Genomic DNA, 20945 nt, shown 5'->3' with positions numbered 1-20945 from the left:
ACCTCAGACGTTGCAAACAGATGCCTGCACGCTCCAAGCAGTTGACATAAACCAGGGATGCCCACTAGGTAAGGAGCCACAGGGAGAGGGGAGCATCTTGCTCACCGAGAGAGCAGCTGCCTTTTGGGCTGTAGCTGTTACTCAGGTCTAGCTAACTGTTGCCACGGTGCCAGATAGTCTTGTTTTCCAAGAGACATATCAGCAGTGTTTGATATTGATTTTTATCTGGAGTATGTATGTACGTGGGTGTATGATGTTATATATACATACACAAATGTTATGCGAAACCCCAGTTTTTAAATATTGGCAACCAGAACAGAATTGTTTTCAGAGACGGTGCTGGCCAAATAAACCTGTCTGTAGGCCACCATCGGTCTGCAAAGCTCTGGTCTAACTAAGCTCGAGTAAGGTCCAGTTACAGAATCTCAAAACCGTATAACATTCTGATTTGCTTTTTAACTTATTTTTTATTAGGTCATTTAAAATGAGACTCTGGAGATTTTGCAGGAAAGAAAGAAAGAAAGAAAGAAAGAAAGAAAGAAAGAAAGAAAGAAAGAAAGAAAGAAAGAAGGAAGGAAAGGAAGAAGGAAGGAAGGAAGGAAGGAAGGAAGGAAGGAAGGAAGGAAGGAAGGAAGGAATCCTAATATCTGTAATTTGAAAATTAGAGAGCTAAATTTAAGAGATTAAACCAAGGGCATAGTAGCAAGACCTAGCATTAGAAAGACCCAGGTCCCCATTAGTGAAGCAGACCAGACCACTCTGGTGTGGGTCTGGGAGGGGCAGGAGGCTTACCTCACACGACTGGATGCAGTGGATGAGGAAGGGGGGTGGGTGCCATTGACGCTGTCCAGTGCACACAATGCTCTGAAGGGGAAGGTGGAGAGAACAGAAAACAAAAACAAGGACCCCTGGTCAGTAAGAGAAGGGGAAAATCCTGAGCTCACCCCACCAGCCCAAACCCGTTCCCTGAGGAGGGAGACCCCAGCTGTACCCCACACAGGGCTCCAAGGCCAGCCGGACTTGCCCGTGGAAGTGCTAAACTTGCCAGATGGTGCTGAGGTGGAACTCTCATACTCTTCATCCTCCTTCACCCTCCCCAACGTATCAAAATTTCCAGAGAGGTGCAGGTGTAATTTTAGAAAGCATCCTCAGTGTTGTAATGAGTGTAATTTGGTTCCAGGCATAGTATTTTTTTTCTATTTGTCTTGAAATTTTAAATAACATCACAAGAAATTGTGAGATGGCTGGGTTGACAAGGAAGCACCATGGATTTTTAAAGGCTGAGCAGTATAGCTTCACAAGAAGAGTCATAAACTAAACACGGATCTCAAGACTCCTAGGCAAGAAGACGTGAGTGCCAAGCAGGGGCTGGAGGGTGAGTGGAACAAATCTGTAGCTCCTGTTAGCACCATTTATCCCCTCCTCCTGGGAAATAAAAGGTCTCTGCTGGGCCGACAGGGTTAATGGGACACCACTGTGGCTCAAAATGGCGCCCGCATCAAGCTGATGACAGCAAAAACATTCATTCATATTAAACACCGGTGACTGTCCCTGTCCCAACAGCCATTTCCAGATGTGCATTGAAACAAATACTCATCTACTCTTTGTTGAATAATAATTACAACCCATTTTCATTAAGCTTTTCCCTTTTAATTTTTGGATTTTAAAATTTCAAAAGAAACATTTCAGGAAAAGAAAAAGTCCCATAGGAGGCTTCAGGGAGAAAAGGAGATTGATTCTCTCTGTAGCCCATCAACCCAAACCATTTGTAGACTTTCATACTCACGTTTTAATTCAGTGTGATAGGAATACAGTACAATCAGAAGAAAAAGAATACATTGTGAGATATGAGCTTTCTGCAAGATAGCACCTCTAGTAATTAGAAATTATATGTTCTAGAATGTTAAGACTATGTGGTAATCAAATTGGAGACATTTGCATATATTAACATGTAGGTATATGAATATATACCTTGTAGTTACGAGAATAGGGAACTGCGAGATTTTTCTAGAGTTGTACTAGTATAAACTAAAATTTCTCTTTCACAGCCTCCCTAAAGGGGAGGTTATACCATAAATCCTAACGAATTCTGATATTCTAAATTCTACACTGTAATTATAGAAAGTGGCTTGGTTTAAGTTTTCATTGCACTGGGAAAAAAAGGATTATAGAGGATTATACAAATACATAATGGGGGGGTCAGCCTACTAAAAAATGATGTATTCTGCACTAACAGCCACTTAAGCAGCATTTGCATATAAACAATGGCTATGCTACCTAGAAAGGATTCTTGTTTATGTTTTAAACCCAGTATCAGTGCAACTCTTTTAGCTAGCAAGGGATTCAATTTCTAGTATTTGAAATATCAATGTTTTACGCTTCCGTTGTTGTTACCAGATAATGCTAATAGCATAAAACAGGAAGTTGTACCCTTGAGATGTCAATACGTATTTTCCTTCTCATAGCATCACATTCCCTAAGGATCCCAATTCCCCATTCTTAACAGTCAGACATTGAAATGTATACATGCTTCACTCACTAGGAACCAGAGTTGCTGCCCTCAAAGAGGTCAAAGTCTGTGGGGAAGGTAGCTGGAAAAATTGTCAGTGCTTCCCCATAAGAGGATATGTAGCCTTGGCAGCCTCACATGATGTCTATGGCCAGAACTCGCCAGAACACCCTGAACTGACTGTGCCAGCTTCTCTTATGCCCACTACACCTTCTACCCCAATCACTTCTTCTATAAATGCAGGAGTTTGGGGGTGCCTGGGTAGTTAAGTGCCCGACTCTTACTTCTACTCAGGTCATGATTTCATGGTTTGTGAGTTCAAGTTCCGCATCAGGCTCTGTGCTGACAGCATGGAGTCTGCTTGGGATTCTCTCTCTCTCTCTCTCTCTCTCTCTCTCGCTGCCCACCCCCTGCTCTATCTCTCTCTCTCAAAATAAATAAATAAACTTAAGTTATAAATAAATAGATAAATAAATAAACAAGCAAATAAATAAATGCAGGAGTGTTGGTTTGTTAATAACACTTTAGAAATTCTAAGGATATATTGCAAAGGGACTTAAAAGAAAGGAAAAGAGTCTGTTTTTACTTTTGATGCGTTTTCTTCGATGCTCTTTTGTCCTATTATCTCTGACTGATGTTTTCTATCTTTGTATTCTTATGTAATTTTATTATCGTGTAATATAGATTCACAGAATAAAATATAAAATGTATGAAAGGTGCACAGTCTCCCTCCTGCTCCTGATCCCCAATCACCCAAGTTCCTCAGTTTGATTTTCTGTGTTTTGTATCATTACAGAGACGTTCTACGCATATGCAAACATATATGTATGAAATTATCTCCTCACACAAATTCTAAGATGTTGTCATTTTATTTTGTACTTTGGTCTGTTGTTTGCTTGCTTGCCTTTATTCCACTTCACAGTGTTTCTCCGGGTTCTGGAATGTTGCATTCCATTGATTACATAGTATTTCATTGCATGTATAAGATCTCATATACTTAACCAGGCCCATACTGATGGATATTTAGGTGATTTACAGTCTTTTGCTCTAACAAACAATGCTATGTATAAATCATTTCACACACATGCAACTATTATCTGTAGAATAAATACATGATAGTAGAACTGAGAATACCCATCTCAATAATTCTTTAATCTCGCTCTCCCTCTTGCTCTCCCTCTCTCTCTCTCTTGAGATGAATTCAAACTGGCTTCTTCCTTAATCTCCATAAAATTGCAAAAGCTTCTGGTACCTGGGTCTAAGACCATTCTAGATTGCAAAATTCTTGAGAACAGGGACCATCTTCCACTCTTACATCTTACCTCAGTGACTTAGAGATGATGTTTTACAAGCATCTGTCAACCACTAAATAGTTAGAGCTCCAGAATTCTCCTCTATTTTCTGGCCTATGAACGTTGTTCATCCCGTAAGAAAAGATATGCACGTGCCATTAACTGAACTACTACTTATTGATCAAAACGGGAGGAGAATATCAAATACGCTTCAGGCCTTAAAGTTTATGGGCAAGTTTGTGGTGGTGAGGTGTGAGAGAGGAACGAAACAGTAAGAAGATAAGGAGAAGGGCTAACTCCTGGTGGGATGAGTTAACTTAATTCAACAAGGGAGCTTTTAGACTGAAGTGTCTCTGATGCCATAGTGGTCTACGTAAGCGACCCAGGATCTAAGCCTATACATGCTTCAAGATTATGAAACTAAAAACTACGGACAACCAATCACAAAGAGCCAACGAGGCTTTAAGGTACAGCCAATCAATGATTTCCTTACTTTCCTTCCTTTTTTCTCTACCATAGTGTCTCCTGAGCTCCTCTTGGTGAGGCACTCCTAACCATTTCTAGTTCCACACTGACTAATTCAAACAGATTTTTGCTCAAATAAACTCAAGATTTTTCATATGCCTCAAGTTATCTTTTAACAGCTCCCTATGATTTTCTTTTTTTCTGGAATATTTTTGACAAATGGTGATAGTATATATTACATTTGAAAAACTATAGAAATTGGGGCCTCTGGGTGGTTCAGTCAGTTGAACGTCTAACTCTTGGTTTCGGCTCAGGTCATGATCACATGGGTTGTGGGATCAAGCCCCATGTCGGGCTCTGTGCTGGCTGTGCAGAGCCTGCTTGGGATTCTCTCTCTCACTCTCTCTCTGTCTCTCCCCTGGTTGTGCTCTCTCTTTTTCTACATACATACATAAATAAATAAATAAATAAATAAATAAATAAATAAATAAACTGTAAAAAAAGAAAAGCTAGGGGCGCCTGGGTGGCTCAGTCGGTTGAGCGTCCGACTTCAGCTCAGGTCATGATCTTGCGGTCCGTGAGTTCGAGCCCCGCATTGGGCTCTGTGCTGACTGCTCAGAGCCTGGAGCCTGTTTCAGATTCTGTGTCTCCCTCTCTCTCTGACCCTCCCCCGTTTATGCTCTGTCTCTCTCTGTCTCAAAAATAAATAAACGTTAAAAAAAATTTAAAAAAAAGAAAAGCTATAGAAAGTAATTGAAAGAATGTCCTTATATCCTCTGTTCAGCCTTATCAAATCTTAATTTGCTGTATCTGCTTCCAGAACCTAAGTCGCTAGAGATTCAATTAATGTCCTCTACATGTAGCCCTCCAACCTCATTCTCCTTCCTTCCTCCTTATTGGTAACAACTATTCTGAATTTTTTTTCAGTTATTTATTTATTTTGAGAGAGACAGAGAGCGAGCAGGGGAGAGACAGAGAGAGAAATAAAGAGACAGAGAGAAAGAGAATCCCAAGCAGGGTCTATACTATCAGAGGGGAACCCGAGGCGGGGCTGAAACTCACAAACCGTGAGATCATGACCTGAGCCAAAACTAAGTCAGACGCTTACCCGACTGAGCCACCCAGGTGCTTCATAACTATTCTGAACTTTTAAGTTATTATTTCTTTACAATTTTATATGATTATTATTGCTATTACACTATTAGCAAGCCACTTTTCAGGTGAATTGATTGTGAACAAAGATTTGTTTTGAACTTTCCAAAAGGAAAGCAGTCACGAGGAAAACCAGCGTAAAGATTTTCTCTCAGGCCATTTCAAAAATTTTTTAAAGTAAAAAGGAAGATGGGAAGAACAAAGGGAAAGTAGAAGGGGGGAGACACAGAGAGAGAGGGACAGAGAGATGAGAGAGAGAGAGAGAGAGAGAGAGAGAGAGAGAGAAGGGAGGAAGGAAGAGGAAGGAAAGGAAGACCAGTTAAGGGTTATTAGGATGGTCATAAGGCAATTGAAGGCTATTGCCTGGTTAAACGTCTCACTAAAGGTCACAAGACTGATAGTTAGCCAACATTAAGGTCTAACACAGAATTGCTCAATTGTTTTTTTTTTTATCAGGAATAGTTACTTGACAGAATGGGCTAATCGCACCACCCCAACAAAGTTCTGCAGCTGCCCAGGTCTGTGACCATTTCCTTATGACTACAAATGTATGCAACCCTAAGTGAAGCACAGCACTCTTTTTGCCTTGTTTATCTGGACAGTAGCACGTTACCCTGCAGTTTGCTTTTCAAGTTCTTCCGCCCCCCCCCCCCCAAGACTATCTTGGACTCGAGGCCTCGAGACTCACTCAAACTGAAAGCAGATACTTCCATACTTGAAACTGATGAAAAAGAAGGCTTTTTCATGACTCACATCTGAGGGATTTGCTCTCCCGCTAATGTGTGTATGGCAAGGGTCACTGGAGCTCTTACACAATTGTGCCCATCGAGAGGACACTGTGGGGGATGAGAGCAAGGATCGGGACATGAGACACACAGGAGGGTGAGACGAGCTAGTCGGACACGATGGCTCCTGGAGGGCACCGTCTTCTTTCTCTCTTCCTGCTTCTCTCTCCCTCTTAAAACGTTTTGTTTTTGTTTAAGGAATTATTAATCCTTTGGGGGCCAATTTGGGAAAACAAAGTCAGAAATTACAAGATTTGTTTTGACTCGAGCAATTCTAGTGAAGAGTTGGGGAGCTGAGGGAGGGATTCCCTGCAGTGTTGACAACCTTTGCAAACCTCACATGTGTAGCCACAGGAAAATCTCATTAGTTTGGACCTCACTAATTCCTAATTGTGATATACTAAAGAAAGAAAAGAAAAGCATTGTTCGGTCTGTGACAAAATGAATTTATGAAGCAAACCAACAGAGGAAATGAGATGTTATGATGGATGCTTTTGTACTTCAGAACAGAACACTTTCAAGTATAATTTAGAAAAGCTCATTTACATGCAAACAATTGCCACATTATGTATAAAAAAATCACCTCCCCATGAAATCGGATTCTTGAAGGACCAATGCTTTACAGCGTAAGTCAAAATGTTAATTTTCCTGCTTTAAATGGTAAGTCTCAAGATAGAATAAAACACCCTCTCAACACAGCGGTTAAAGACAGTCATAAAAATTCAACCTTACAGAGGCCTCTGGAAAAATCAAAAGGTTTGCCCTGAGAAAGAGCTCTGTGGAGCCAGGAGCCACTCTCTTCATCCAGCAATGGATGAAAAGAGCGATGTGCCGAGCAGATCATTCCTACCCTCGAGAATCTTACCGTTTAGGGGTAGAATGACAGAAAAAAAAAAAAGAAAAAGGAAGGAAAAAATGAAGATGAGGAAGAACAGGGATGTGCTCCCAGCAAAAGTCTGAGGGGAGCTCCTCCCACATGCTCAGCTCAGGCTCCCCAGACAGTCGGGTGTCCACACAGTGCCTGAGACATGCGGGAGGCAGTGGGGCAAAAGCTCTGGTTCCTGAATGTGAGCAGTGGTACCGATTGGGCACGTGGCTGTCGCCTGCATCCCAACTGCCAGATTCCACTGCTCGGTCACCTTGACTGGCAGACCTTTGTTTGACTGCCAAGAAGCCCTTTTGTTGGTGTCCTCTCTTTCTGCCAGGATATTTCTCTGCTGATGTCGCCACCATGGAAAGGTCTAGGTCTCTGTGTGTAGTAAGTGAAGGAGCAAGATACCTTTACAAAAACAAAAGATCCAGAAAGTCCATCTGAGCCCTTCACATCCCTACCTCTTGTTCCCCACAGACACCATGCTCCTGAAACATTTAGAAGTCACAGTAATTTTCATCCTTACTTTCAGTCTCCCAACAAAAGCTGTTAGAAGTTGCTTCTTTAGTCAATGTTCAAATAGGAAACAATAAATGGCCATTAGTTCTCTTCCCAGCCCCATTTGTAAGAGGGACAGGAAAAAGACAGACAAGGGGCACCTGGGTGGCTTAGTTGGTTAAGCATCCTACTTGGGCCCAGGTCATGATCTCACGGTTCGTGGGTTCGAGCCCTGCATGGGGCTCTGTGCTGACAGCTCAGAGCCTGGAGCCTGCTTCGGATTCTGTGTCTCCCTCTCTCTCTGCCCCTCCCCTGCTCTCTCTCTCTCTCTCTCTCAAAAATAAATAAACATTAAAAAAAACTGTTTTAAAGACAAATGATCTATACATTTCTGTCCACACACACACATGTACACACACAAATAAGCAAAGTACAGAACTCATAGAATGATACGTTTCTTTTTCATAGAGATAGCTGGTAATATCTGTTCAGAGATGAAGGAAATTTCCAAAGGTAAGATTTGTACTAAATGAAGTGAAATTTCATTTTTACTGAATTCAGAACTATATGCTAAAATCCATGCAAGACATTTCAAAAGTGTTATATTTGACTCTTATAACAGCTCTGCAAGACAGATAATATTATCGTCACCCTCGCTGATGCACAGACAGAAGCGACCGAGGGGTAAGTACCTGAACCCAGAAGGATCTCACTCTTCTATATGCCAGTTGCTACGTAGAGTTGTTTTTTATCAAAACCCCAGGATACCTAAGTCCTCAGAAATTCTTCCTTTACCAAAAAGTATATGATTCTAGGAGTCAGGTATCATTTGCAGGAATAAAGACCAGCAGAACTTCCCAGAGGAAGGCAAATAAACCTTGTGGGTATCTAGAAAGTATACTTGATTGTTCTTTAAAAACAATCTCTTTCCCAACAAGGAATAATAGTGTTACAGGGAACTGTCTCTCTAAATGATTTTTGTTAGACTTTATGGAAAAGGAAGAGAAGTGCAGGGGTTCTCATAGTTGAGAGGACTGACTTCTTTTCTACTTGCTGATCCAAACACATACTAGGCGGGGAAGAAATGACTACGGCAAACAGGGTGATTCGGGGGAAAATCACATTGGATTTGGAATCAGACAAGTCGATTGCACTCCTTTCTCCATTGCTTGTTAGCTGTGCAAGCTTGGACAGATCATCCAACATCAAATTTATCGGTAAAACAAGGATAATCAAATCCTGCTTTCCTAGTTTATTAGTGTGTGATAAGATTAAAATGAAATTATAAATATATGAAAACATATATTTTATATATCTACACAGCGTTGAAAACAATAAAGTGTTATCCAAACGTAAGATATCATTTTTATTACAAAGAATGAAGTCATTGGAAGCAGACTAGAGAAAATGACACAATTCAATTCATTTGCTCTGTAGTCCTGCCAGATAAAAAGGTATTTGAAGAATGGGAGATAGGGATTTGCACGAAATAAGGAGATCACCACTTACTAAACAAATGAGCCAGGCTCCAAACAGGCGTGCTTGTACTTAAAATATTTATGTTGTCAGTACTTTATTTTGTAACAGCAGTGTCTCTCAAAGCACTCCAGCGGAATTACCTGGTGTGCCCCACGGCATCACCAGCCTTTCTGAAGGGGGAGCCCAGCTCTGTTCCTCTTACAAACTGCCCACGTGAATTCTTAAGGACACCAATACTCTACATTGAGTACAATATGGACCCTCCCCCAAGATGATTCGATGTAAGTTATAGGGATTTTACTTGATGAAGAGTTTCATTTAATACAACTGCTTTTCTTCTTATTTATGAGGACAAAGTTAGCTTTCCCACCCCTCATGAGCTGCTGGGTGCCACAAAAGAGCAGACATCATGAAATCATCTGTGGCTGGTGTATAATCTTCTGAGGACCTGGGAACATAAGAACAAAAACTTGGTCCCCATTCCCAGTGCTTCCATGGACCCCTTTCTCTTGTTTTCTGTTACGGTGAAGTTTTGATATCCTAAGGGGCGCCGGGGTGGCTCAGTCGGTTGAATGTCCGACTTCTGCTCAGGTCATGATCTCACGGTTTGTGGTTTGAGCCCCGAGTAGGGCTCTGTGCTGACAGCTCAGAGCCTGGAGCCTGCTTCGGAATCTGTGTCTCCCTCTCTCACTCTGCCTCTCCCCCACTCATGCTCTGTCTCTCTGTCTCAAGAATGAATAAACATTCAAAAAAAATTTTTTTTAAAGGAAGAAAAACAGCATCCCATGTAAGCTTTTTTTTTGTGAGCAATACTCCTTTATTCCATTATATCCGTGAAATTGTTGAGAGATACCCAAAGGACAGCTTGTTTAGCCATTCTATGATAATTCATGTGAACTACTGGATTAACTCTGGGTTTTTTTTTGGCACAAAGAATATTGATTTGGGGATTCAGGAGAAAATGTTATCAATTATATGTTCCATTTTTTTTACTAAATTTTTTGAGAGAAAAAAATTTTTTTTAGTTTTTTTCTTTTTGTGCACGTGCACATAAGCAGGGGAGAAGCAGAGGAGAGAGAATGAGAGAGAGAGAGAGAGAGAGAGAGAGAGAGAGAGAGAGAGAATCTTAAGCAGGCTCCACACATGAGATCAGCCAATCTCATGACTGTGAGATCCTGACCTGAGCCTAAATCAGGAGTCGGACACTTAACCAACTGAGCCACCCAGGCGCCCCATTTGTGTCCAGCTTTTGAAATTCTGACCTTCAGATGTTTTTTTAAGGGATGAATTAGTCTTACAAGGTAAGGATGAAGCTCATTTTGTGAGTTACCTCAATTTTTCTTCTCATTATTAGAAGAAGCTAATTCACTTTGTTTTCACACAGGAATAGGACACGAGTCTAAAAAGCACCACTAAAATAATAGTGTCTCTAACAGTATGAAAATTGTGATTGGTATAGTTGTACCCCCAAATCATAAAGAACAGGGCAGTATCATTACAGATGGGAAGAGCAGACAGTGGTGAGGAAAAGCGATCTGTCTCCAGTAAGAATGGAAACTGATCAAGAAAGATTGTTCTTCATCAAGCACAAAGCTAAGCTCTACCTGCATTTCTCATCTGATACTCACACTCACCTTTTGAAATAGTATTATGTCCATTTTACACACAAGAAACAGAGGCGCAGAACAGTAAAATTGCCTAAAATTATGCAGCTGAGGAAGAACAGAGATCATGAGTAAAAACTCGGCTTTTTTTTTAAATACATTAAAAAAAATTTTTTTTTAATGTTCATTCCTTTTTGAGAGAGAGAGAGACAGAGTGAGCGGAGGAGGGGCAAAGGGAGAGGGAGACACAGAATCTGAAGCGGGCTCCAGTCTCCGAGCTGTCAGCACAGAGCCCGACGCGGGGCTCGAACCCACAAACTGTGAAATCGTGACCTGAGCTAAAAGTGGACACTTAACCGACTGAGCCACACAGGTGCCCCGTTTTTTTTTAACACATTTGGATTCTAAGGTCTACAACATTTCTGTGATGCTATCATCCTTAAACCATACCTGGATAACCTGTTTCAAAATCTGGATTTACTGACTAGACCATACTCAAGACATATGCAGTGATTTTGATGTTTGGCTTAAGGAGAAAAAAAAATATTCTGCATTTCCTCTCTGGGGTAGACAACTTGAAAATGACAAGGGTGTGATGACATATAGTCACATAGTCACAGAGAGATGCTGAAATCTGATGAAATTTGGAGTTTGATGAGGAAACAGACACTTACTTCCAAAGTAGAAAATGGCGCTACAAGAATTTCTTTGCTCATTCCACCAATGTTTATAAGACACCTACGAGGTTCCCAGCACTGGAAAAGCTACCAGGAATATAATGTAAACAAAAAGCTACAGAAAAAGGGAAAATAAGTAATAATGACTCTTGTGAAGGACAGTTAAGAAAAAGGAGGCTTTCAGAAAACAGAGAATATTATTTTCTAGTTTGGAAACAGGAAAGTCGCTGTATTTGGCGCCCCTGCTGTCTTCATGAAGACAACTGAACTGCTCTTCTTTGAATGTCCCACTTGGAAAGCGGAAGCAGGAGACCCCCACTCACTGGAAGGCCTGCACTCTGGCCTTGCAAGTTCCCACTGGATGCCTTCATGGTGAAGTGGGTGGAGAAGAGTTCCTCAAGCAGGTGATTTCTCAAGAGGAAGAGAAGGGTCTGAAATGTCCTAAGCCTTTCCCCCTTTAGAGCTACTAATGAAGAAAGAGAAGGCTTTCCTCACAGGAAGTTGAGTTTAAGGGACTGAAGGAAAAGGTCTAGACCATCTGGAGCTCCATGAAACATGAGGCCAGAGTTCTTCCTCCAGGCGCTGCAATTCTAGCTAGGCCTTCACAACAGACTGTGGGGAGTGGCACAGAAAGTTTAGGAAGGCCAGGGATGGGAGAACCAGGCAAGGTGTTTTCTGGCTTTCTCCTTCCCACCCCAGTCCAGTCTTCAAGCTGCCCTCAGGCTCCTGGTGAGCTCCACCCTGCTCAGTGGCCTGCCCTGCAGGATCTTGCCCGGCCGTCTCTCCCCTATCTCAGCCTTCTAGTATCCATCTTCCCTCTCCCTCACTCCCGCACATACCCTGGTTTCAGCCACAGAGAACTTCTTACATTCCCAAGCCTCTAGAACATTCCTCTCTTGATCATACTTTATGACCCAGAGGAAAAGCCTCCTCATCCTTTGATCCTTCCTGAAGCTCCTAAACAGAAGAATGAGTTGCTTCCTCCAGGGTGTTCCCACAGTACCTTCTACCACAAACAAACCACCTCCTGTGTTGCATTATTATAAATGTCTGTTTCCATGGCCAGATTTTAAGTCTTGTAAATAGAAGGACTATCATTTTTCCATCTCCATATTCCCTGCACTCAGCCCCATTCCAGGGTCCACAGTAAGTTCCGATCAAGGATTGTCCAATGAATAACTGATTGAATTCGTAGGAGCACGCCATTCCCGTCCCCCTCTCCTGAGTCACACATAAGAGTAATTTTTCCTGATCCTCTTGCTTTGACACAAATCCCTGCTCATAAGATAGCGCCACTAGCTGGTGAGGAAAAAAGAAGCAATCTGAGGACGGTTCCCAGATGAAATGCAGTACATCTCTAGAACCCATCTCTTGGTCACTCTAGGAGAGCAGCCTTCCAAGGATTTCATTTGTTAGTCTAATAAGGCAACCAAGCTCCCAGACTCCCTGTCATCCCCACCCTTCCCATTCTAAGGAGAGATACCTAACGCAAGTTAGGCAATACGAAATCAGGATGGAGAAGATCCTGTGGTACCACAGGATCTTCTCCATCCTGATTTCGTATTGCCCTTTCTTCCTCTTTTTCATTTATTCGCCTCTCAGATATTTACTGAGCACTTACTACATATTAGACACTGTTCTAGGATATGGGAATATAGTAGTGAATGGAACAGACAATAATCCCTCCTTGGGCTTTTTATTATAGCAGCAGAAAGGGATACTAAATAAGATACATAAGTAAAATGTATAATATGCCTGGTAATGGTAAGTCCTAAGGAGAAAAAATAAAAAAGGGAAAGGGGGACAGAAAGTGTTAGGTGAGTTAAAATTTTAGCTAGAACAGTCAAAGAGGGCCTGGAATTTGAGTAAAATTCTAAAGAAAGCCAAGGAGCAAGACGTGAAGATACCTGGGAGAAGAACAGTCTAGGCAGAGGGAACTGCAGAGCAAAGGTCCTGAGGTGGGAGTGTACCTGGCATGTTTAAGAATCAGCGAGGAAGCCACTGTGGCAAGATCAGAGTGAGCCAAGGGAAGCGTGTAGGGGAGAAAGCCAGAAAGGTACAGGTGATCACTGGAGGAGAGGAGGCCATGGAACCGAGAACCCAGGTTCTGGGAGGATCAAGTGTGTGGATACCGAAACCAATGAGTTATGCAGGAATATCAGCTCACATGACTATGACCTAGGAGCTCAAATGTTTAAGAAATGAGAAGAGGAGGTGACTGGAGGGTCAGAGGATGACAGAAGATGAGGGTGGTGAGTGATGTGCTCCTTTGGCATTAGATTCAAATGTGGGTGACTCCAGGGAGGAGGCAGGGTAATGGCTTGGAAATGGCACTGAGGAGATGGGCGGGGGCGGGGGGGGGGGCGGGCAGACAGCGGCCCTTCTTCTAGGCCCAGAGGAGAGAAAAGGCAGGGATGGGCATTCTTGGGGTTTCAACTGAGAATGCAAACAAACGGAGAGCCCAGAGAAGAGGCCGCCGATGTACTGGGTCCTACCCACGACTGACTGGACTCCAGATGGCCCTGGGAGAGGATCTCGGGGTTCAGAAAGGGTGGGGACAGAGACAGGGAAGGCAGCTCTCTCGGACTCCCTGCGGTCATTCTTTCCCCGTTTCCAGTTGCATCACCATCTCTTCCAAGCCATCCTTCCCTCTCCACCCTTCTTTCATCTTTATTCATTTCTTTGGCTTCCTCAAAGTCTTCCTGTCCTACTTTTCATTAGCAGTGATTTTCTCTTTCAATTTCCCTTCCTGAATTACCGTTCTCTTATGTCTCCAAGTCCTCCTTCTAGATTATCTTTTAAACTGTCCTTTGGATAGGGGCCATCTTTTTTCCCAAGTGTCCTCTTTTCTCCTCCTGAGTTTTAATTTTTCTCTCTAGGAATGAGCCGTGTGGTTGTTTGCTTTAAAGATACTTTGAAAGCCTCGGAAATTACTCCAGGGAATATGCTGTCAGTTGTGGATTTCTCAGCCCTCTTACGTCCTTGGCACATAAAAATGTCCCTTTCCTCACCTGGACTTTGACAGGTTCCATCCAGTGCTCCAGCGTGTCAGCAGTGACGTTCTCAGGCAGAACTACGGGGTCACTAGGGGGGATCACACATGATGGGGAACACACAGCACCTGAAGGAACAGAAATTTACAGCAGAGACTTGAACTTCCTAGATCTCAGTCTTTTTCATCCTGGAATCGACAGCTTTGATTTTTTAAGGGCAATTAATTTCTATGTTATGGGTCACCACATAATCACGGATATAGGCAGGGCTGACATTCATCTACCATGTACCTGTAGAGACCCTTCTACACTAATTGCGACAGAGGTCACTGCTCCACGTTAACTCCCCTTGACCCGATGTCCACTCCTCTTTCTGGTCCAGAACAGCCCCTTCTCTGCAATCTCTGAACCCCTGCATGATCCAGCAATTAAAAGTTTGACTCTTGGTCCTGCAGACTCCCAAGACCCCACGCTAGGACTCTGGCCAGCCAAAGACTATCCTGATTGGCCGATGCCTTTTAGCACATTTAATATCATTCCTGCTTATATGATCTCTGGAAGGCTGATAAGTACAGCAGCCATCACCTAAGAAGTGTACTAGCTGGGGGGAAAATGGCCCAGAAATGATGAAGGCAGATTTATGTCTGTTGCCCCACTGAACATTATGCTGGCAGCCAAGAAACCTATGTGTTTAAAAGAGAAAGCAACAGGAAATTAGAAGCAGAGATTTTGGTCATGTGTTAGCCTTCTGAAGGAAAATCTTGCTCTACTCCCTTGTATGTGGGTCCAAGTGTCTTAGAAAATTCTATTCAAAGACGGCTTGCTCCCAGGGTTCCATTTCCTCATCTATAGATATGCTCATCTCCAAGTTTCTTTGCAGCTCTTCCTATCTCTATTTCTATGTTTTTTACAAACCTATGAAATAACTCAAAATGCTACATGACTCTTAAGAGCTCTATATATGTGAGCACCTGACATTTTAATGCAGAAAGTAGAGAGTGGGGAGATGAGAATTTGCTCACGAAATACCATTCAAGAGGCCCAGTCTGAGCACCCTACTACTCTGTGCCTGGCCATGAGATATCTTGGTGCAAAGAGCAGCTTGAAGATGATAAAGAACCGTCTCAGAAACTAATGAGCTTTCTCATTCACTCAAATTATACCCATTGGCGTGACACAGAATGACATAAAATTACTCCTTACTTGTGCAGTTCAGAACTCAGGGTTAACCTTACAAGGTTTGCCACAAACAGCATCTCTTTTCTATGATGCTTATGGCCAGCCAGGGCAAAGTTGAATCAACTTCTCTATAGATCAGCTCTGACCACAGAGTTGCAATTACTTGATTCAGAAGTTGCCCAGAGGCTCCGGAGCCTGGTCCCCTGTAGAGAAAGAATGGCCGAAGGGCAATGCAAGCCTGCAATCTCCAAGCGGCCTTTTCAGGAGGGAACGCCCCGCTCCAGATTCAAGGGCAGAAATGACAGAGAAGGGACTCAGGACATGTGTGGTATGTGGCTACACATTCCCGCCTGTCCTCTTGGACTACAACTCAACTCCTGCCACAAATCAATCCACTCTCCGCCTGCAGCTAAGTGGGTGACATGACCAGACACTCTGCAAACGGCTCAGCAGCAGCACCAATACCAACGGCACACACATGTGCAAGAGTAAAACGGATGCGTTTGCCATAAATTTCATTTTTACTGAAGCAGCGAAGAGTCAACTTGCACCTCCAACCACTCCTCAGGGAGGACAATGGATCTGACTCCAAATCCAGCGAGGCCTCATAAAAGGATGCCTTGGGAGCAGAACTCAGCATCTCGTCCCAAACTTACCAATCCCGTATCCCTGTTCACACTTGTACTCCACAAAATTCAGCTCCGACGGGGGTGGTGGGCACTCCCCTTGTAGGTTCTCACACAACTTGAACTCCTCAGTCCACAGTCCCTCCTTAGTGCAGAGGATAGGAACCTAGAATATCAGAAGTAAACATTTCCATTCTTATTTTGTTAATTTCATTTAGAACAAAGGGGAAAAAGAGGTCTGATTAAATGGTAGTGTTCTCCAGTTTTTAGGACCTGGACTAAAAGACACGATTGAAATAATAAACCATGTTGTTACTGACCACAAAATAAAAATAAAAAATGAGAAAAGTTAAGACAATTTTTTTTTTGGCGTGTTGACGTGAAGAAATCATGAACAATCTTGTCATTAATGAAATTTATTAACAATGTGTTTTCCTTCGGATAGAAGGATTCAGTTGTCAACTGTAGCCCACATATTCGTAGCTATTTTTGGACTTTTTTCCACAGATGGCGTTGTTTTGCATCGATTCATCCATACTATCACACCAATGCTGCTTGTAGCAAATGTCAGATTTTTTTCAAGAGGAGTGTGATCCAGTGAAGCCAATTCATAATCTTTATGAAGGTGTTTTTGCCTTTCTGCTTGAATGGGCATATCACGATTGCTTTTGATCTCACCAAAGTTTTATTCCCTCTCTCCATAGGTGTGCTGGTTTGTGTAACTCTTGGCTCTACAGCCCCAATGATCACAAAGCATACTATATGCAGATCACAGAGAAAATAGCAGCAAATCGCAAAACCCAAGGAAGCAAGGTTTTAGAATTGTAGATAACTCTCCCTTCATCCAGGGCCAACTCCTTGAGGCCTTAAACAATCCGTGCAAACGGATGTGTTTGATTTCTCTGGGGTCTCATTTCATGGCCTATTCTTTCCACATCTGTCCAGCAGTGCTTACCTTGGAGTGCTGGACACTGAGATAGACATGGGCCAGGAGAGCAGTCAAGGTCATTGATCTCTGCCTAGGAAGTCTGCCTAACTTCCTGCCTCATGTATGTGTGTGGTACTTGAAAAGATTCAAACCTGACATTGATTTTAATCACGTAACCACGATAAGACTGTGGTTTTCATTTGAGACCTCTTGCGCCAAAATCCTAGAGAGAATGGTAGTCAAACGGTGTTTTTTGCCTCGCCTTTGCCGAGGAATTTGTGTTTCTGTTCAGGACTCCGTTTGTTGAAAAACATGATACCAGCTTTCATAGCCAGGTTAGGTCAGTGGCCATACATGGGAGGAAATCACACTGACTGCCAGATCAAAATCCCAGCATTTCTGGAACTTACCCAGGGACTCAACCCATCCGGTTTTTCCTTTTATCCAAGAGGAAGTTCTAAACTCAGGAGAAACTATTCCAAAAACATGGTCTCTTCTGAATTCTCCATCAAATAATAGCAACACCACTGGGTAGAACTTCAACTTAGGAAGGCCCTGCCTGTTGGGATTCATTTAGATCATCTCTGGTGAACATTCTTGGATGGGTCATCAGGATTAGAGCATGGCCTGCTCCAAAACCAAGTTCAAGTCATCTTACCCTTCCGCTTTCCTGGTTACAGCTGAGCACACACCGGCTGTTGAGTTCAAAGCCATTGGTACATTCATACATGCCTTCAAAGACAGGGGAAGGGGGCTCACACACCACTGGAACGCAGCTGCCTTGCTCCCAGATGCCACCCTCCAGGCACTGTATCTTCAGGAAATTGCTGATGAGACATGAAACAAAATAGCCCGTTAGACTTCCGCAAGGAGGTCATGGGAGAAGACTGAATTCTCCATAAGTCTAAGGAGTAGCAAATAGGCGGGAGCAGTTCGTTCTTGTTAGCTATGGGTCCTACCTCTCCAGTCTAATTTCCAAGTCATGGAAGGAAAAATAGTAGTATACACTTAGTATCAGTGATAGCAGTAGCTCCTATATAGTATAGACATACCTTGGAGACACTGCAGGTTTGGCTCCAGACTATCACAAGAAAGCAGATATTGCAATAAAGTGAGTCAAATGAATTTTTTGGTCTCCAGTGCATTTAAACCTATGTTTACACTCTACTGTGGTCTAAGAAGTGTGCACCAGCATTATGTATGAAAAAACAATGAAACTTAATCATATCCAAATTTTGATTTAAAGTGAGCTATGCGTGGGGTGCCTGGGGGGCTCAGTCACCTAAGCATCTCACTTTGGCTCAGGGCCGTGATCTCACAGTTCCTGAGTTCAAGCCCCGCATTGGGCTCTCTGTTGACAGCTCAGAGCCTGGAGCCTGCTTTGGATTCTGTGTGTGTCTCTCTCTCTGCCCCTCTCCCACTTGTGCGCTCTCTCTCTCTCTCTCTCTCTCTCTCTCTCACAAAAACAAACATTAAAAATTTTTTTAAATAAAAAAATAAAAATAAAGTGAGATACATGTGATTCTTCCTTTTACCCAAACACTTAGAGAACGTCATGGGGTTATTAACTGGCCTAATTCTAGTTTTATTGTGTCTCTGTATTCAGAGGCTCAAGGAGAGGGAGAGGGACAGGGGAATGCCCAGACAGTGAAGTAGTCAGAACACCCATGATATTTATCGGTTAAGTTTGCTGCCTTATATAGGTGTGGTTCATGGTGCCCCAAAATGATTATAATAATAACATCAAAGATTGCTGATTACAGATCACCATAACAAATACAATACTAATGAAAAAAAGTCTAAGATAGTGTGAGAATTACCAAGATATGACACAGAGACAAGAGGTGAGTAAATGCTGTCGGAAAAATGATGCCTATAGACCTGCTCAGTGTTGCCACGAGGCTTCTATTTGTAAAAAACTGCAATGTCTTGGGACGCCTGGGTGGCGCAGTCGGTTAAGCGTCCGACTTCAGCCAGGTCACGATCTCACGGTCCGTGAGTTCGAGCCCCGCGTCGGGCTCTGGGCTGATGGCTCGGAGCCTGGAGCCTGTTTCCGATTCTGTGTCTCCCTCTCTCTCTGCCCCTCCCCCGTTCATGCTCTGTCTCTCTCTGTCCCAAAAATAAATAAAAACGTTGAAAAAAAAATTAAAAAAAAAACAACTGCAATGTCTTCAGAGCACAATAAAGCGAAACACCATACAACTAGGTATGCTTGCAATATATGATATATTACTCTCAAGAGAGCTTGATAAATACCAGTTCAGGGTCTAACCTGTTTACAGTTGGGTTTTATGTAAGACTTTCATCTTGAGAAGTCTCACTCCTAAGTGTACTGGGAGATACCAGGTAGGATGACGGGAAGAAAAAGTTATGCCAAACTCAGCGGACTACCCAGAAGTGACTTGGGATCATCAGTGTTAATACGGTAACACAACTGATAATGCTACCACTGTTTCTTAGTTCTCTGGAGAGGGGAGAAGATGCAGCATACAGATTTTCTTTTAAAACAGAGTTCCTTTTAAAACTCTTATCCTGAACTTCTGAAGGGCAAGAATCTCACTAGAGATTACCATGGCCATTTTGTTTGTTTGTGAGTCCATGACTTCCTTGGAAAGAATTCACAGCTTTTGTCAGATTCTCAGAGGGGGCACGACTCAGCACTGGGCCCGAAACAACTGCTCTTCCTTCTAGCGCACGAACATGGCCTCCAACCAGAGAGACTGCTTTGGGGTAGACAGCAGTCAACAGAACTGGGTCTTGTTACGGTGAATTCCATTCCATTCCCCTTCTGACTCACTGCCAATTTGAGGGTGTTTTCCATGTTGCTGTTTTAATGCATCCACTTCTGATTCAGAATGATTCTGGATGGCTCAGTCAGTTGAGCGTCTGACTTCGGCTCAGGTCATGATCTCGTGGTTTGTGAGCTCAAGTCCTGAGTCGGGCTCTGTGCTGACAGCTCAGAGCCTGGAGCCTGCTTCAGATTCTGTGTCTCCCTCTCTCTCTCTCTGCCCCACCCCTGCTTGTGCTCTGTGTCTCTCTGTCTTTCAAAAATGAATAAACATTAAAAAAAAAAAAAGAATGATTCTGGCTACATGCTTGTGATTCTAAGATAGAAATAATCCATTGGCCATTGACTCAACCATATGGTAACCCTAAATGATTATTTTACAGTGTCGTGACCCTCTTTTTAAATTCAAATACACCAACAACTTTTAATTACTGTCGTACTATTATACAATGTCTCCTGTGGGCTTCCCAGGCATTCTAATATTACACTACTAAAATATTTATCACATTGTTTTATAAATGTGTATATGTCTCTCTTTTCCAGTGAACTGGAAACTTCCTGAGGGCAAGGATTGTATCTTGTCCTTGTTTTTAATTCCTAAGAATAATTCCTAAATAGTATCTAGCTACATTAGGCATTAGTTAAGTATTTTCCAAGTTGAGTAATTTAACCCAATTCACAGTGTATTAGGCATACTGCAGAGCACATTACACACGGTAACACTGAATGATCAGAATACTCGTTGTGAAATAGTATTAGTATTCCTATTTCATAAAGAAACAGACTCAGAAATGTTAAGTAATTATCCCTACAGCACAGAATGCATTTGATTTCAAATAATTTAAATGAATTTTAATAGTTTAAACATTTAAACAATATCCTCCTAGAAACAAGTGAAGGAGTATTCCTTAGTCTGTTTTTTTAATGTTTATTTATTTTGAGAGAGGGAGAGAAAGACAGCAAGTGGGGGAAGGGCAGAGAGTGAGGGAGAGAGAGAATCCCAAGCAGGCTCCATGCTTTCAGCACAGAGCCCAATGTGCAGCTTGAACCAACGAACTGTGAGATCATGACCTGAGCGGGTATCAGGAATTGGATGCTT

The 20945-nt window shown here is 42.5% G+C and overlaps 1 protein-coding gene across 1 annotated transcript in view; it reads right to left on the bottom strand.

The window, feature by feature from the left end:
• Positions 1-20945, bottom strand: part of LOC115505544 (pappalysin-2) — a 145149-nt gene that overhangs the window by 36477 nt on the left and 87727 nt on the right. The window contains exons 14-17 of the mRNA XM_032591707.1: positions 17717-17885; positions 16161-16296; positions 14344-14453; positions 793-864 (exon numbers count right to left, since the gene is read on the bottom strand). Of these exons, the coding sequence (XP_032447598.1) occupies positions 793-864; positions 14344-14453; positions 16161-16296; positions 17717-17885 (487 nt within the window). The remainder of the gene's footprint in view (positions 1-792; positions 865-14343; positions 14454-16160; positions 16297-17716; positions 17886-20945) is intronic.

Source organism: Lynx canadensis, chromosome F1 (assembly GCF_007474595.2).
Source record: "Lynx canadensis isolate LIC74 chromosome F1, mLynCan4.pri.v2, whole genome shotgun sequence".
NCBI lineage: Eukaryota > Metazoa > Chordata > Mammalia > Carnivora > Felidae > Lynx > Lynx canadensis.
Note: the sequence above shows the minus strand (reverse complement) of the source record. Positions and strands in the feature narration are given on the sequence as shown.